General features: G+C 40.0%; 1 protein-coding gene across 1 annotated transcript; it reads left to right on the plus strand.

The window, feature by feature from the left end:
* Positions 1-1,118: 1,118 nt before the first annotated feature.
* LOC311107842 (T-cell leukemia homeobox protein 3-like) lies at positions 1,119-10,369 on the plus strand (the record flags this gene model as incomplete). Its single annotated transcript, XM_084150408.1, has 5 exons — positions 1,119-1,602; positions 7,179-7,397; positions 7,884-8,121; positions 9,728-9,908; positions 10,301-10,369. The coding sequence occupies exons 1-5, from the start codon at positions 1,122-1,124 to the stop codon at positions 10,367-10,369; spliced, it is 1,188 nt and encodes a 395-aa protein (XP_084006534.1). The 5' UTR covers positions 1,119-1,121.
* Positions 10,370-15,347: the final 4,978 nt, after the last annotated feature.

Genomic DNA, 15,347 nt, shown 5'->3' on the forward strand with positions numbered 1-15,347 from the left:
ACGACAATCTTGTCAAAATCATGATTATATAGCCTGCCTTATACTCCAACTTCCCACCGCACTAACGGTTGTCTTCTTGATGTACAGTGTTAATGGTGTGTAATAAGGCGATTTCCATAGGCCTAATGGTAAATTAGTTGAAATTCTGAGTTAGGCTATTTTGCTGCTATCAGGCCTACAGTGAAAGGGCAATAAACAGGGATGTAAAATCCATAGTTACATAGCAATTAAACATAGTTTCATCATGCATGACAGTCCATATCTATTAGCCAGTTGTTCATGTCATCTTTTTATAGTGGGATTAAGGTTGGTGATAGCCTATGTAGCCTAATTAAACAGTTATATTTTGATAGACTGTACACTATATGTCATACAGCACAATAAAACTGGGACTGCAACTGGAAATTGGCTGCGGGTTCTTTAAGAGAAGGGAGCAGGCTGCAAAACATTGTCTAACTGGAAATGCGGGGGCCAATGGATGACCGAATGGCAAGATTTAGGCAGAAGGGGTGTCTCAGCTGCTGAAATCACTTCAAGACGCACTGTAACAGAGCAATCCTTTCCAATTAATTCTCATGTTTAGCACAGTTAACACTTCATTTTGCTACATCTTTTGATACGATGAGGTTGAGTCGCCAATTCCCTCTGCTTTTGGAGATGTCGTAATAATAATGCCAGAACAGAGCGCCAGTATCCTCTTCACAGGAATTTGGGAATTCCTCAAATTGCGGATTTGGCTGTAAGTAGTCTGGCTAACTATTTTACATGACCAATAGGCTATTGATATCTATCGATTACTGTGATATGTGCAAGCAAATATGTTAAAGTACATACTACAAGGTGATGGATATGCATTTTAAGACTCCCAATCTATCCCGATGGATTATTAACAGTGCATTTTAGCCTACCCCGTGTCGATGTATTCTGGACAGATAATGGCAACGCTTCGGAGAGTGTGGGTCGCGCACTGCTCAAGGAAATATATTTAGGCTAAAAGACCTGAACACAGACGTGGGTATCATTTATGCGTCTGATACTGCGACAATAAGGAAAACAAATATATAGCATACTTTTTTTTATCAACATATGAGTCGTTTTGAGACGCTAATATCAATACAGCAATGGAGAACACTGGAATTGAAGAGGTAAACCAGACACACCAGCAGCACGAGCCCATCAGTTTTGGAATAGACCAGATACTGAACAGCACTGACCAGTCCAGCAGCTGCATGCTACCCAACCGAACCAGCGACACGGATTACACGCTCGCCCCAAACGTTTACACCAATGGCTATAACAGCGTCTACAACCCGGCATGCTCCATGGCGGCTGGGCTCGCTGGTTCCTATAACGTGAATATGAACATGAATGTGAGCATGAACATGAACGTTAACGTAAACGGAGGGAACGCCGGTGGTGTTATCAGGGTACCAGCTCACAGACCCATGCCACCGAATCCGCATCCGCCACCTCCTACCCATCCGCCTTGCCTCGCGGCTGGCATCCCCTCAGTGACTTCAATGCCAAGTATGGGAAATGCGGCAAACTTTACCTTCCCGTGGATGGAGAGCAGTAGAAGATTCGCAAAGGACAGACTCACTGGTAAGATTTATGTTTATGTAGACTACAATTCTGTCACAAAATGGGACTATTGCTTCATGGATTTCTCCATAGGCATATCATATATTTTCCAGTGGAAAGGAGGTTCAAACTTCAATATAATTCATATAAAGGTCACCTTTAATTGTTGTTTGTCAGTTGAACCCACATCCTTAAAAGTATGCCATATGCCTAGGAAATTTGTTTTAGCATCTTGACTTTGTCAATTATGAAGGCATGGTAGCCAATTTTGTGACAGACTCATTTATCAAATCATATGTGCGACCGGGCATATGGCATGATGAATTCGATTTTACATCAAGGCCTGTCTGTATCATATTAGTTAATTTTAAAGGCAAGTGAATACTTGCAGGTATTGTTAAGAAAATATCTTATGTACATTTCTATAATGATATGGGTATAATGTCATCCGTTAGGATTGCGGCTTTCAATCTATATAAATGGAGGGGATAACGTTGATAAATTACCTCGTACATCCTAATCAAAATAATAGCTCCCATACAAAATGGATGACATGATTTGAAGAGATTACTGTTTTTTAGATTTAGAGATTACTGAATATAAAATTCACCATTCAACACCATCCAAATGTAGTTTAATAATAGCAACATCAGTATCAATAGGCTATAATAAAAAATAATAGGTTAGCTGTTATGTCTGTGAGTATTGCTGTTGTTAATAGGCTATTATTATTGCTTATTGTAGCAGTATAATAGCAATATAACAATTTACTATAATAACAACAATTAAAACCAACAGTTTTCTAGCATATTCTTATCATTATTACGATACGTTTACTTTTTGAGGCATATTAGCTAATTCTTAGTCATTGTGGCAAATAGGCCTATAGCTTCGTCCAAGAATAGGATCTAAATGTAGCGATTCAGTCTACGGCAAGTCATTGAGGATGCAGTCCTGCAGGTGGGCTACGTAAATAATGTTGTCTGTGATCTACTGGCCTATTCATAGTCACTATCTAGGCCTATAGTTGTGTCACTATCAACACCGGACAAACATGTTATTTTTTGTGTTTAGCATTCACGGGGTTATTTGACATTTCCCTTTCCGCGTTGAATATCATGCAAATAAATGCAAAGCATCAACGCAATTCGTGTCCTAGGCCTATTGAATAAACGCTGTCTTATTTTAATAGAACTATCTTCAACACAGTGTTGAACAATTATCCAGTCTTACGTCCAGCCTAACTGACCCCATTGAAAGAAAATAAAAAAGGAAAATAATTGTGTCAAATTCTTTATAAACTTTGAAGTATGACATCTAAACATTTAGCGTACGGCCGGACAGTTTATTTCGCCCATAAACCATTGAATTGACATTGTATCTTCACCATTGGGCTGTCAAGGTAAATTGGATAATATTGCAAACGCTTCACTTAAACTTGTAAACGCTTCAATGTCTATATGACATTGGCAGGTGTAATTAATTATCTATATCATTCACAAAAACACGTGATTTCTGCATAGAAGAATAATTAATCCAAGTATTGTGGCTGTGATTGTGAATATAGGACCTACTGTATATGCCTGCAGGTCCGGAATCCTTTGACCAACGTTTTTCTCGCATTTTGGGAAATTAGAAAAATTGCCATTTCTCAAATATTAGGCTTAGCAAAAGCACAACAGATCAAAATCTGTTATGCTTCTGTCATAATCCTTTTTCACATAGGCTCTGGTGTTTTCGATTAGCCTATAGAAAAAGGCATTAAACTAAGGGTTACATGGGCCATGATAGGCCTATTACATGATAGGCCTACTGTTTCATATTTTCATATATTTGTAGGATTATAGAAAGGGGTAGTAGTAATTTATAACTGCCGTGCAAATGAAAACTTAATTCGACAGGCTGGCAGTTCGATGGCCTGCTTTTGGCTACAATGACCATAACCTCACCCCCACTCGGCCGAGATATTCGTTTTTCTGGCATGACGTCACCACCATGAAGAGAAAAATGAAGACCATCATGGATTGGCCCGCATTAAATATTAACAATGACGTGCTTTCCTCATTAATTATTTGAACCAGAGAACGATATGTCAACTGTAAAATATCTTATGTAAATATGCTTATCAATTTTATTCATAGTCACAAAGGGACACTTGTTTCATTTGGTTTATCTTTGGTGTTGGTTATAGCCTAATCTTCAACCATCCACCAACAAGACGTTCATTTTAAGTGATCACTTTTTGTTATAATTGGTGATCAACATTTGAGAAAAAAGGCCTATCTTTTGAGATTTATTGAAAGTGCTTAAAGTAGGATATTACAGTGTAGCCATTTGTCAACATTGTTTGACATTTATTTTTTAAATCACCTATAGCTAACATAAGGATGTTTTTGCCATCGATTTTCATTTGAGTTAATTATTTTTTATTGTAGCATAGGGGCTAAATTGTATTTCCACCTTTAAAAATAATTTTTAAAATGGTATAGAAGATGGTATAAAATATATCTCTTAGTTGCTGGATGACTTAGCTCAGCAGTCAGCACCTGTCTGTTCGGTTGCCTTAGCCTAAATTCATATGTCAAACCGTAAAGCGTTTCTCTGGATGCTTGAAATAGACCTCTCCTTTTTTTTTTATAATTCCCTCTCAAATTGGATTGCAGCGCTGAATTTCACCGCAAGTGTCAAAGCAAGTGAAACAGCGAACAGGCCTACGATTGGAGATGTGATATTCACAACAGACCGGACATACTCTACCTCAACAGATTGGAAGGCGCTGTAAGGGAATACCACATGTTTCTATGTTGATTGACTTCTTGGCAGTTTGCAGGTTTAATGAAGCAGAGAAGTGCATAAACAGATTTGTCCCCTCAAGTCAATAAACAAAGTTGTTCATATGGCTCTAAGTTCTGTAGAAATGGGCAACTAGGATACTTCAAATCGAAATGTAGGCCCATTGGCCTGTTGTTGGTAACGTATATCTTTACAATATCTGCATGCATTGCCATAAAAACGTGTAAAATATTGTAAAAGACACAGTATAATCTTAAAGTGAGGTAACTATAATTTAATGAATGGCATCCATACCCACAATAATTAATGTATTTTGAGATTTTAGCATTAGGACAGCTGATTAGTGTTTATAGTAATGACATTATATAGCCTACCATAAAATACATTGATGCCATGTAATTACAAAACCACTAACAGATACTACAGTTGTAAGTACAATGAATAATACGATGTGATTACATTGTACCTGCTTGCTGTACCTGTGTAAGGTCCCATAATGGCCATTGAGGTAAGACTATGGCTATACATCTCATTGCATTACTATAACAGTGCTTTATCTGTGTCAGAAATAATGATCTTCCCCGCGAATAAATTTATTTAAAGATGGCGACAGTAATGGTGATATTGACGGGGAAAGCTGAACAGTTTTCTCAGGAAGTTGCTTCTATTCTCAGCCAGTGTTGCAGGGGCAAATGGCTCTGTTTTGCCTCATAGTGTAATAAATAGCAATATGTTCAAGTTATATTTCAATATCCCCGTTAGAATTCTTTATATATATTTATTAGATTGCTACACAGGTAATATCCGCAGTGGGGAAGAGAGGCGCTGTCACAGAAAGGTGTTATTAGGTATAAGTGGTTTTATTATGGTCCCATATTCTCTACGGTATCATTTTATTTTTTTATACGCTTATGCTAAATCATATTACCCAGGCATCAGATTTAGTATTCTCCACCATCTCTGTTGTCGTCCCTTTGAGCAAAATACATTAGAACAATTCCTGCAATGTGTTCTTGAACATTTTTCTATGCAACTTTCAAGTGAAAATAAAATACAACTATTGAATGAAATCAAATACATAACACTTTAACAATTTTACCATGTTCAATTTTATTTATCTGGTTTGTGAAATTCAGTGACCTTGAGACTTTGAGGGAAATCTGGTCCACCACTCTGTCTCCATATTTGGCCTTGCTCAGTTATGGGAAATGACAGTATATCTTCAATGAATACAATTATTGTGGTAATTGTCTGTGCATGCAGAAACATTCTGACAACAACTTATTGATGTCCTTTGTAATATGGGCTGATTATTAAACGCAATCACATCACATTATAAAGACTATTACTGTAAAGAGGCTGACGGCTAAATTGAACAAACTGCCTTGTTCCATAAATGTCTACAGGTTTTGATGACAGACAGGTGTGTTGTGGGCTCCAGGCACACTGTTGCATTTAGTGGGATATTACCACATGCTCAGCTCTTTATTTTGGAAGCTGGTCAAAAATAGGGACATCACAGACAACCTAAAATAAAAACCTATGGTATGATGGCTTTTGTTCTACTGTGACATTAATTATTAGTCATCAACCATAGGAATATTGTTACATTTCAAATGGTTCAATTGTTTATGTGGAAAATCTTATGTCAGAATGAAAGTTTGATTGAAGGTGCCCTCTAGCAAGTTTGACTGGATGGCAGTCTGTTTGCGTGTTACTCTTAGGTTGCATGTGAACGTGCTTGTATGTGCCTGGTCCATTAGCTTGTCCACAGATGGCCTGAAATAGAAGTCTAATGTGGTATTATCTGTACCCAGACCTGCATGTTGAGCCTGGAGCAGACATGCTTGCTCCAAATGTGTGACCTATTCATTTCTATCCTCAGGCAAAGAAGGGTTGGACCCTCTCTAGATTAAAAAGACTTTTTCAAAACTCAGCACTTACAGTCAATGTTTACAATTATATTACAAATGTACCCAATTTACATTTTGAAAGTGTATTTATTTATCATGTGTGAGTCATTTATTCTGCCATTTATGTTTATAACTAATCAGAGAGGTTGGGAGTGATTTGAAATGATTGTTGAGGGCATTATGTGGCTTGTGTTTCATTTGTGTTTCATCTCATCTCCAAAGTGCCTCTGTGGAAAATGTATTTTGATTGTTCACACTGAATCCAGGTTACTAAATTCTCAACAAGGTAACATTGGTCCCCCAGGACACCTATGGAAATGTTTTCATATGCATTTTGGCTGCTGGTGAGCTCTCTGACAGAACTAGACCAATAAACATACTGTAAGACAACAGGCAAACAGCTTGTGAGGAAGAAGGAAGCATGCTCCCGATTCCCTTGGACAGAAACGTCTGTTTTACAGGTTATGGATCTAGATGAGTATAGGGCTTGAGAAGGGCTCTATATCCAAACATATTATATTACATTTGTGAATGTTCTATTTATTTATGCCTGACGAAATAGACAATATGGTACAAATAATTTACCATAAAATGCTTGAGATAAGTACTTTTCTTTTGTATCAGGTTTTAATTAGTAAAAAAGGGAACAAATGTAGCTTGTACATATCGCCTAATTATTATGAATAACTGGATAGGTTAGGAAGCTAACTGTAATGAACTGGCATCAAACCAAATGTGATACTGTCAGCCTAACCAATCAGCTGAAGGCACTTATTGTACTAAATGACAAATCCCCATCTGAGATAAAAGCAATGAGAGGTACTTCCAGAGTACCCCCACCTGCCCCCCACAGCTCCACGTGGGTCCCTGACTGTGTCTCCCTTTCTTTAGCGGAGCAGGCAGAGGACAGACAAGCAGGAGACCCCAGTGGGAGGCCAGGAGCCCCCTCGGCCCTGCCAGGCCTCTGCCCTCTCCCCAAGGGGGACATCGGCAGGGTCCCTACCTGGAGCTCTATGGAGACATTAGCCAAACACTATTACCCAGAACTCGCTCACCTGCGAGACACTGGCCCACTTGCAGACTATCCCTTTCGAAAGGGTACTTGTCCAGGTGAGTCACTTCCCTGGTCTTCTTTTAAATGTGCCTTTCATCTTGGCCTGGTTGGTTTTCTCCTGGTTTCCATCAGGGGTGTTAAAATACCAAAATGCATAGGTCTATAGGACATGTACTGAAAAACTGTATGCATTAGATATGAGAAAAACATTAATATAGGACCGTTTTTACCTTGTAATCATATTACAAGTGGTAATAGCCAGTGATGAACCATTAAATGTTGGCTAATTCCTGGTTTAAAAAAAAGATACATGCTAAAATATTGTGTTGAATTAGGGATGGACAACAAAATCACCCATATAATATACACTGGTGATCATGCAAACTAAATCTATGACAAAGAATGGTATAATATGTCAGAGAAGGTTCTCGCTTGCCCAAGGTTCGTCTCTGAAAAACGAACATAGTGTCTCTCTCTCTCTCTCTCTCTCTCTCTCTCTCTCTCTCTCTCTCTCTCTCTCTCGCTTGCTCTCTCTCTCTCAGCAGCCCTTTCGCCCTTCTCCGTGACCCGGCGCATCGGCCACCCCTATCAGAACCGGACACCACCCAAGAGAAAAAAGCCCCGTACCTCATTCAGCCGAGTGCAGATCTGTGAGCTGGAGAAACGCTTTCACCGGCAGAAGTACCTGGCGTCAGCGGAGCGCGCCACCCTGGCCAAGGCCCTGAAGATGACGGATGCACAGGTCAAAACCTGGTTCCAGAACAGGAGGACAAAATGGCGGTAGGGGCCCATTACAGCAACACATTACAGTAACACATTACAGCAACACATTGCTGCAACACATTACAGCAACACACTTCTAGACATTCTTCAACACTTTCAGTGTTAAAGCATTTTTTATTGTTACTTTTAGGACATTCTTTACTTCAAGAAAGGATATATTCTTTACTCAAAGCTGCTGTCCATTGTTCTTGCTGCCGTATGATTTAAGCATTAGGATACATTAGACTGAAGCATTATGATAAATTAGATGAAGCATTATGATACATTAGACTGATGCAGGAAGTGACACAAAGTAACAACTGTGCATCCGTTTAAATATGGTATGTGAATTGCTTTGCTTGTGGTGAGCAAGCTTTTGTGATGTTTTATATGAATATACTATATTCCTGTGGTAGATAATGTGCCCAGCCCATTTTTTTGTTGTGACAGTGAAACACCTTTTTTGCTTAGCTTAGCTCCTACTTGTTTTTGGAGGCCAATTCCCTTGACCAAGCACAATTAGCCCTGTTCTTTAAAGGCTTTCTGGAAAGGTGCTGTCCAAAGCAATATTGACCCACTAGTCTGAATAATTGAGTGCACTGTCCATGGCAGAAACTCTTCCCCCTAATTCACTCAAACTGTTGTTTATGGTCATATGAAATAAATGAATGGACTATCAAATTATAATACCTTACCTTTATTTAACCTTGATGTCATATCTGAGTCATCTTGACTCATAGACTCTGGCATACCTTGTATTAAAATATGTCCTGTGATCAGATCTGGCGGACCTTCACCTGACATGGGAAAAGCTGGCACACGACGCATTTTAATACCAGGTGTAAGAGTAAAGCCTGAGATCCTATTTCAATAGGTATTTGTATGCAAGGTGTCGACACAGGGCCATGTTTTCTATAGAAAACATCAAGATCTGTTTAAAGGACAATTAAATGTAATGCGACAGTTTGTATTTTAGTGATCAGTTACGTCTCTGTTGAATTCTGAAATTCAAAACACACATGAAAAAAAGAACGGCTAGATGGCATATCATGAATAACCGGGGAATTGGCTAACTCACTTTCCTGATTTCCGAGCTAGTTTTGGTGTGATTTATGATGTTTCCCCATAGTGTGTAGATAGGATGTGCATGAAGGATGTATTTGTGGGACGGCTACGCTAGTAACAAGCATATGATCAAATGAACAGCAGCGAAATTGGATTTGGATAATGTAGTTAGCAATAACGTGTGGCTAATGAAAGGAGGATGGTGTGTATGAAACAATATTTTAGAGGTGTTTTTCTGACCCTGTTGCACATGCAGGCCTAACCATCACATGTAAATACATAGAGCATAATATCCATGTAAGAATGACATACATCATTGTTTTCATGAAAATTTAATAACGGTCATCCAAAGGAAATAAAGGTAAAAATAATTAATCATGGTAGAGTTTTTTTTAATGTAGTTATTTTGAACGATACAGTATCACTTTTTGATGGACTGAATACTTATATTTCAGGAAGTATCTGGCTTTTTGATTTGAAAGTAGGATTTATGGTGACATATGAATATTTAGGCATTGTTTAGACAAAAAACAATCCCTTTTCCCCACTGTGGAACCAGGAGACAGACAGCCGAGGAGCGTGAGGCAGAGAGACAGCAGGCCAACCGTCTGATGCTGCAGCTCCAACAGGAGGCCTTTCAGAAGACCCTGAGCCAGCCCCTGCAGCAGGACCCCCTCTGCCTGCACAACTCCTCCTTGTACGCCCTACAGAACCTACAGCCCTGGGCGGAGGACAACAAGGTGACCTCCGTCACCTCCCTGGCATCTGTGGTCTGAACGTGTGTGTGTGTGTGGGGGGGGGGGGGGGGTGTAATTCATAATAAGAATATAATAGTAATATTGATGATTTTTCTAAGGGAAAATGTGGGTGGGCCATTTGTTGGGGAGTGACCACTCATATCTAGATGGATGCATAGGAGGAGCCGATGCCTGAGGCCTTAACATTCAAATGTATTTTATGTAAAGACTGTTGCATTGTGGGATTGTACAGTAAAATGTTTCGGATGATTAAAATTGACATTGTATCCTTATTTAATGTGCATACCAACTGCCATTATGGACAAGGAGGAAAGCTATAGGATATGACGTGTTCTCTATGTATTTCTTTACAAACCACGTATTCTCTTTTATAGATCATATGTGGACTTCTTGGCGTGGACAGACATACATTTAGTTCCACTGAAATGGACAATGATCAATGAGTCTACTAAGTTTTTTCAGACCTGATTCTGTCAAGTCATTTTCCTACCTTACACTAGATTTTCACTCTCCCTTCAGCTGTCTGTCTAAACAGAGGACGAAGCTAAATCCTCACTACCAGACAACTAACAGACACATCGGTAGATGCCTCCCATCAAGACTGTCCTGTTGCCAACAGGGAAGCACTGACTCTCAGCCTTACGGCAACAAAACTGGTTCCCATTCTTTTGCTTTTGGTTTTGTACAATGTAGTAATGCATGTTTCAGATATTTCTGTGTGCACTTGGAATTGCCATTGCAGTCACCAGCCTTCCAGGTGGATCCTTTCCCTGACTGCAGTTTGCAAGTGGTATCTCTTCGAGGATTACTCATAAGGTGTTTTACACCTTTTAAGGTGTTTTATATTAAATGATATTGTGACTTTTTGAAAAGATTATCAAAATTGGAAGCCTCTCTTTTGTTGTTGTTCTTTCACCAGAAAGGATAACTGCATAATTTCACGCAATCACACAGTTTCACACATTTCCATACCTCCTAAAGTAAGTGTCCTCTACTCTATCAACATAATGTTGTTGACTATGCCACACTTATTGGAATCTTTCAGTGATACTCTTTCATTCCAATATTTCATCCTTATGACAACTTCATCTCTATAGCCAAACCAGCAGGTCATGTTTCACATAACACCAGAAAAGGTTAAACGTTTTGCATAGGGTGCTGTTATCAGTAATGGGAGAGTTACTATATATGTTATAGTGAAACAAGGGTTTTTGTGAGACTGCTTGGATGCTAATGATGCACTTAAAGTCAGACTCAAACAATTAACCTAATGCAACAAATTATCTGGGAAACGAGGCCGAGGTGGGATGTCTTCTGAACAGTTTGTTCTAAAACCCTAGACCTTGAGGGTAGAACAGTGTCAGTGGTGTCTGTGATCCACAAATATCCATGTCTACCAAGAGACATTGGACAGTTGTCAACATCCGTTATCATCCATGTCAAGTAAAAACAAAAATGTCCTATCTGGAAGCACAACACACTGCTAATCTAGATAGATCTCTAGGGTGGGGCATTGTATAACTGCAGTTTTCTTGTTTGTAAATGAGGCTTTACTCTCTCTACTTCACGTAGATCACAGATGGTTGCTGACACCAAGAAGTAGTACTATTCCATTGTGCAGTGTTCCCTTGTTGTACTGTTTACAAAAAGCCCAGAAAACGCCCCCTGGAACTCAGCGTTAGAATAATGGCAAAATCTCACGTTCAACTACAACCATTTTCTGGTGATATCAACAGCATCAATCCACCCAAATTGGAGGATCTCCATAGTTCAAAACAACTGTCTGCCACCCTTTCTGCACGGAGACTGCATATTTTGTCGGTTTAGAGGGTGTCTCGCCTGGTTGAGATCCTGTCAATTGCAGGCAGTTGTCCAGGTGACGCCTACTCAACCCCCATTTCCTCTGCCCAGACCATGGGCCTCTTTCATCCTGCTGTCTCAGATGCCATGAAGACGTGACTTGGCCCATTTTACAAAAATTCCTCATCCTTACTGTTTTCAAAATGGTGCATTGTGTTTTGCTACAGGTGCTTAAAATTGTTTTTTTTTCCAAAGCTGAGTATGTTTTTTTACCCTCTCTGCCAAAGAGCCTTATCCGTATCCAATAAAATGTCACCACACAAGAACAAGAGCAAGAGGTTCAAAGTACATCAGACTTCCTATCAGGTACTCTGTTTTGGAACAGGGCACCAAAACACTACTATACATCACATGTTATAACTGCCACTACCCTTTTCTATTAATAAAGATTCCCCTTTTCCAGTTTCTTAAAGTGTATTGAAAGCATAAAAACGATATGGTCAGTTGTGATTTTGGATCCATTTACAGTAAAAAAGCCTATATAAAATACCTCCTTCGGATACCATACCAGCATTTACCCAACCTCTTTAGCTGCCTTTGTGTGAATAAAACCTGTGACTAGTTAAATACATAAACAAGTGGTTCACACTCAAAGACAAGTATGGAAGACCTCTCCATTTTCCAATTTGTTCCAACACTTAATCTGTTGAGAGTGTGAGAAAATGAAAAGGTTTTGTTTTTTTGCCCTCTTCCTCAACCCTCAGCAGACCCGTCACCAGACCTCAGTCTTAAAGGGGGCATATGAAATGCATGGGAGGGCAGGGCACAATTATAATTAGCCTACAGTACGTATATTTAATAATACATTCCCTCAAGTGAGGGGGGGGCACAAGCATTTTGGGGGGCGGGCCCGGCCCCCTATGGCCCGCCCATAGCGACGGGTGTGACCCTCAGTGGGATCCGGCGTCTTTAGTAGCATGTGTATGACTTCAAAATACTTTTGAATGAATACTTCTGAATGAGGCACGGATGTTTTGTACTGAAGATTCGCTTTGGTGGGAAGAAGTCAACACACGTCAAAGATAAGACAGGAACGCTGCTGCTGATGAAATAAACCCAATCCATAGGTCTCACAGGATCTTAGTTGTTATCCTTTAAATAGATATAATCTGTGAAATAGCTTTTAGGCTTTTATCTTGTCCTGAACTAAATTATTAAGAATAGCCACACTAGTTCTCACTCACTGAATTAAAAATATATTTTTATCAAACAAAATTGATTTAATATTCCAAGTTGTGGCTGTCCTAGAGGTATATGTAGCTACCAAGGGCATGTGTACAGCAAGCATGTTGTTATCACCAAACCAGAGACATTCGGCTGGGAGAAATAAGTAGCATTGGCTTTCAGTGTTTTTAACACACGAAGACAAGCTAGTATCGTATCATATTTCACATCAGGTGGAATCTGACATGTGGAATGGAGGTGTCATCTTGCGGTAGTGACAGTAGTATTTGTGGCATCATTCCAGAGCTACCTGATCGTGGTGACATGAGAGCGCACCCTCTTACGATTCAGAGGGCGATGGAAGAAAATTGTTGATTGAGTGCATGGGCCATGTATCACCTGTACAAAGGGCTCTTGAGACAAGCCAGAGCAGACTTTGCTACACAAACAAGACTTCAAACCTTAGGCTCTTTCACTCATGCATGAAACGCCGCCATTCCTTCTGGATATATGATAATACGGGCATCTATTTGAGTTAAGCTATGTGTTTGATACGGGTCAGTCACCTTTAATGTGTGCTCTGTTTCTATTGAGTCGTAGCAAAATGCTTTTCACCATGAACCTGTATAAGGTTGCGACACTAATTCTCTTTTTAAAAAGAAGGACAGCTGACAAACCAACAACAAACACTTAATTGATGTAGAAGACAAAAGTATTTCAAATCCTTAATAGGATTGAAGAATACATTAAATAATGTGAAGCCCCAAAATTGCTCCTGTTCTTTTGACCCACTACATCACTTTAAGTTAGGTTGGTCTTGTACCTAGTAGAGACAGTTTTTTTTACACAACAACACTGAATTAACAGTATTTTTGTTTTTGCACAGCACTGGTGATAAGTGGTTTATGTAATTGGAGAAATAGGGACAGTTCCTTATTCCAAACACTACTCCATTACTGTGCACTGACAAAAGTAGCAGTGTTATTGTAGTACATCAAATCAAATCAAATTGTATTTGTCACATGCGCCGAATACAACAGGTGTAGACCTTACCGTGAAATGCTTACTTACAAGCCCTTAACCAATAATGCAGGGTAAGAAAAGATTTGCTAAATAAACTAAAGTAAAAAAAAGTTACACAATAAAATAACAATCATGAGGCTATATACAGGGGGTACCGGTAGCGAGTCAATGTGTGGGGGTACGGGTTAGTCAAGGTAATTGAGGTCATATGTACATGTAGGTAGGGGTAAAGTGACTATGTATAGATAATAAACAGCGAGTAGCAACAGCGTAAAAAAGGGGGTCAATGCAAATAGCCCGGATAGCCATTTAATTGACTGTTCAGCAGTCTTATGGTTTGGGGGTTGAAGCTGTTAAGAAGCCGTTTGGACCTAGACTTGGCGCTCCGGTACCGCTTGCCGTGCGGTAGCAGAGAGAACAGTCTGTGACTTGGGTGGCTGGAGTCTTTGATCATTTTTAGGGCCTTCCTCTGGTATAGAGGTCCTGGATGGCAGGAAGCTTGGCCCCAGTGATGTACTGGGCCGTACGCAATACCCTCTGTAGCACCTTGTGGTCGGATACAGAGCTGTTGCCATACCAGGCGGTGATGCAACCAGTCAAGATGCTTTCGATGGTGCAGCTGTATAACTTCTGGAGGATCTGGTGACCCATGCCAAATCTTTTCAGTCTCCTGAGGTGGAATAGGCGTTGTCGTGCCCTCTTCACGACTGTCTTGGTGTGTTTGGACCATGATAGTTTGTTGGTGATGGGGACACCAAGGAACTTGAAGCTCTTGACCCGCTCCACTACAGCCCCGTCAATGTGAATGGGGGTGTGCTCGGCCCTCCTTTTCCTGTAGTCCACGATCAGCTCATTTGTCTTGCTCACATTGAGGGAGAGCTCCTCCTTATAGGCTGTCTCAGCACTATGGTGTTGAACGCTGAGCTGTAGTCAATCACCAGCATTCTCACTTAGGTTTTCTTAGGGGCAGTGTGGAGTGCAATAGAGATTGCGTCATCTGTGGGGTGGTATGCGAATTGGAGTGGGTCTAGGGTTTCTGGGATGATGGTGTGGATGTGAGCCATGACCAGCCTTTCAAAACACGTTATGGCTACAGACAGTGTTACTACACAGGTATAAAAGCAATATTAATGTAAAATGGTACACATCATTACAAAACAGCAATTTCATACTACAGTAGATGTTCAAATCTCAAGTATCACAGGCTTATTTCTAGTTCCTTTGCAATGACTCCATCTGGTGGACGTAAATCAAAGTGGGGTTCCCCCTTTTGTCTCACCCCAAGCTTTGATTCGATTGGACAAATATGATTTCCACAACTTCCTTTCAGCTATCCCATTGGCTTACTGAGCTGTCACTTGCCTTTACGGAACA

Source organism: Coregonus lavaretus (assembly GCF_964263955.1).
Source record: "Coregonus lavaretus genome assembly, chromosome: 32".
NCBI classification, from domain to species: domain Eukaryota; kingdom Metazoa; phylum Chordata; class Actinopteri; order Salmoniformes; family Salmonidae; genus Coregonus; species Coregonus lavaretus.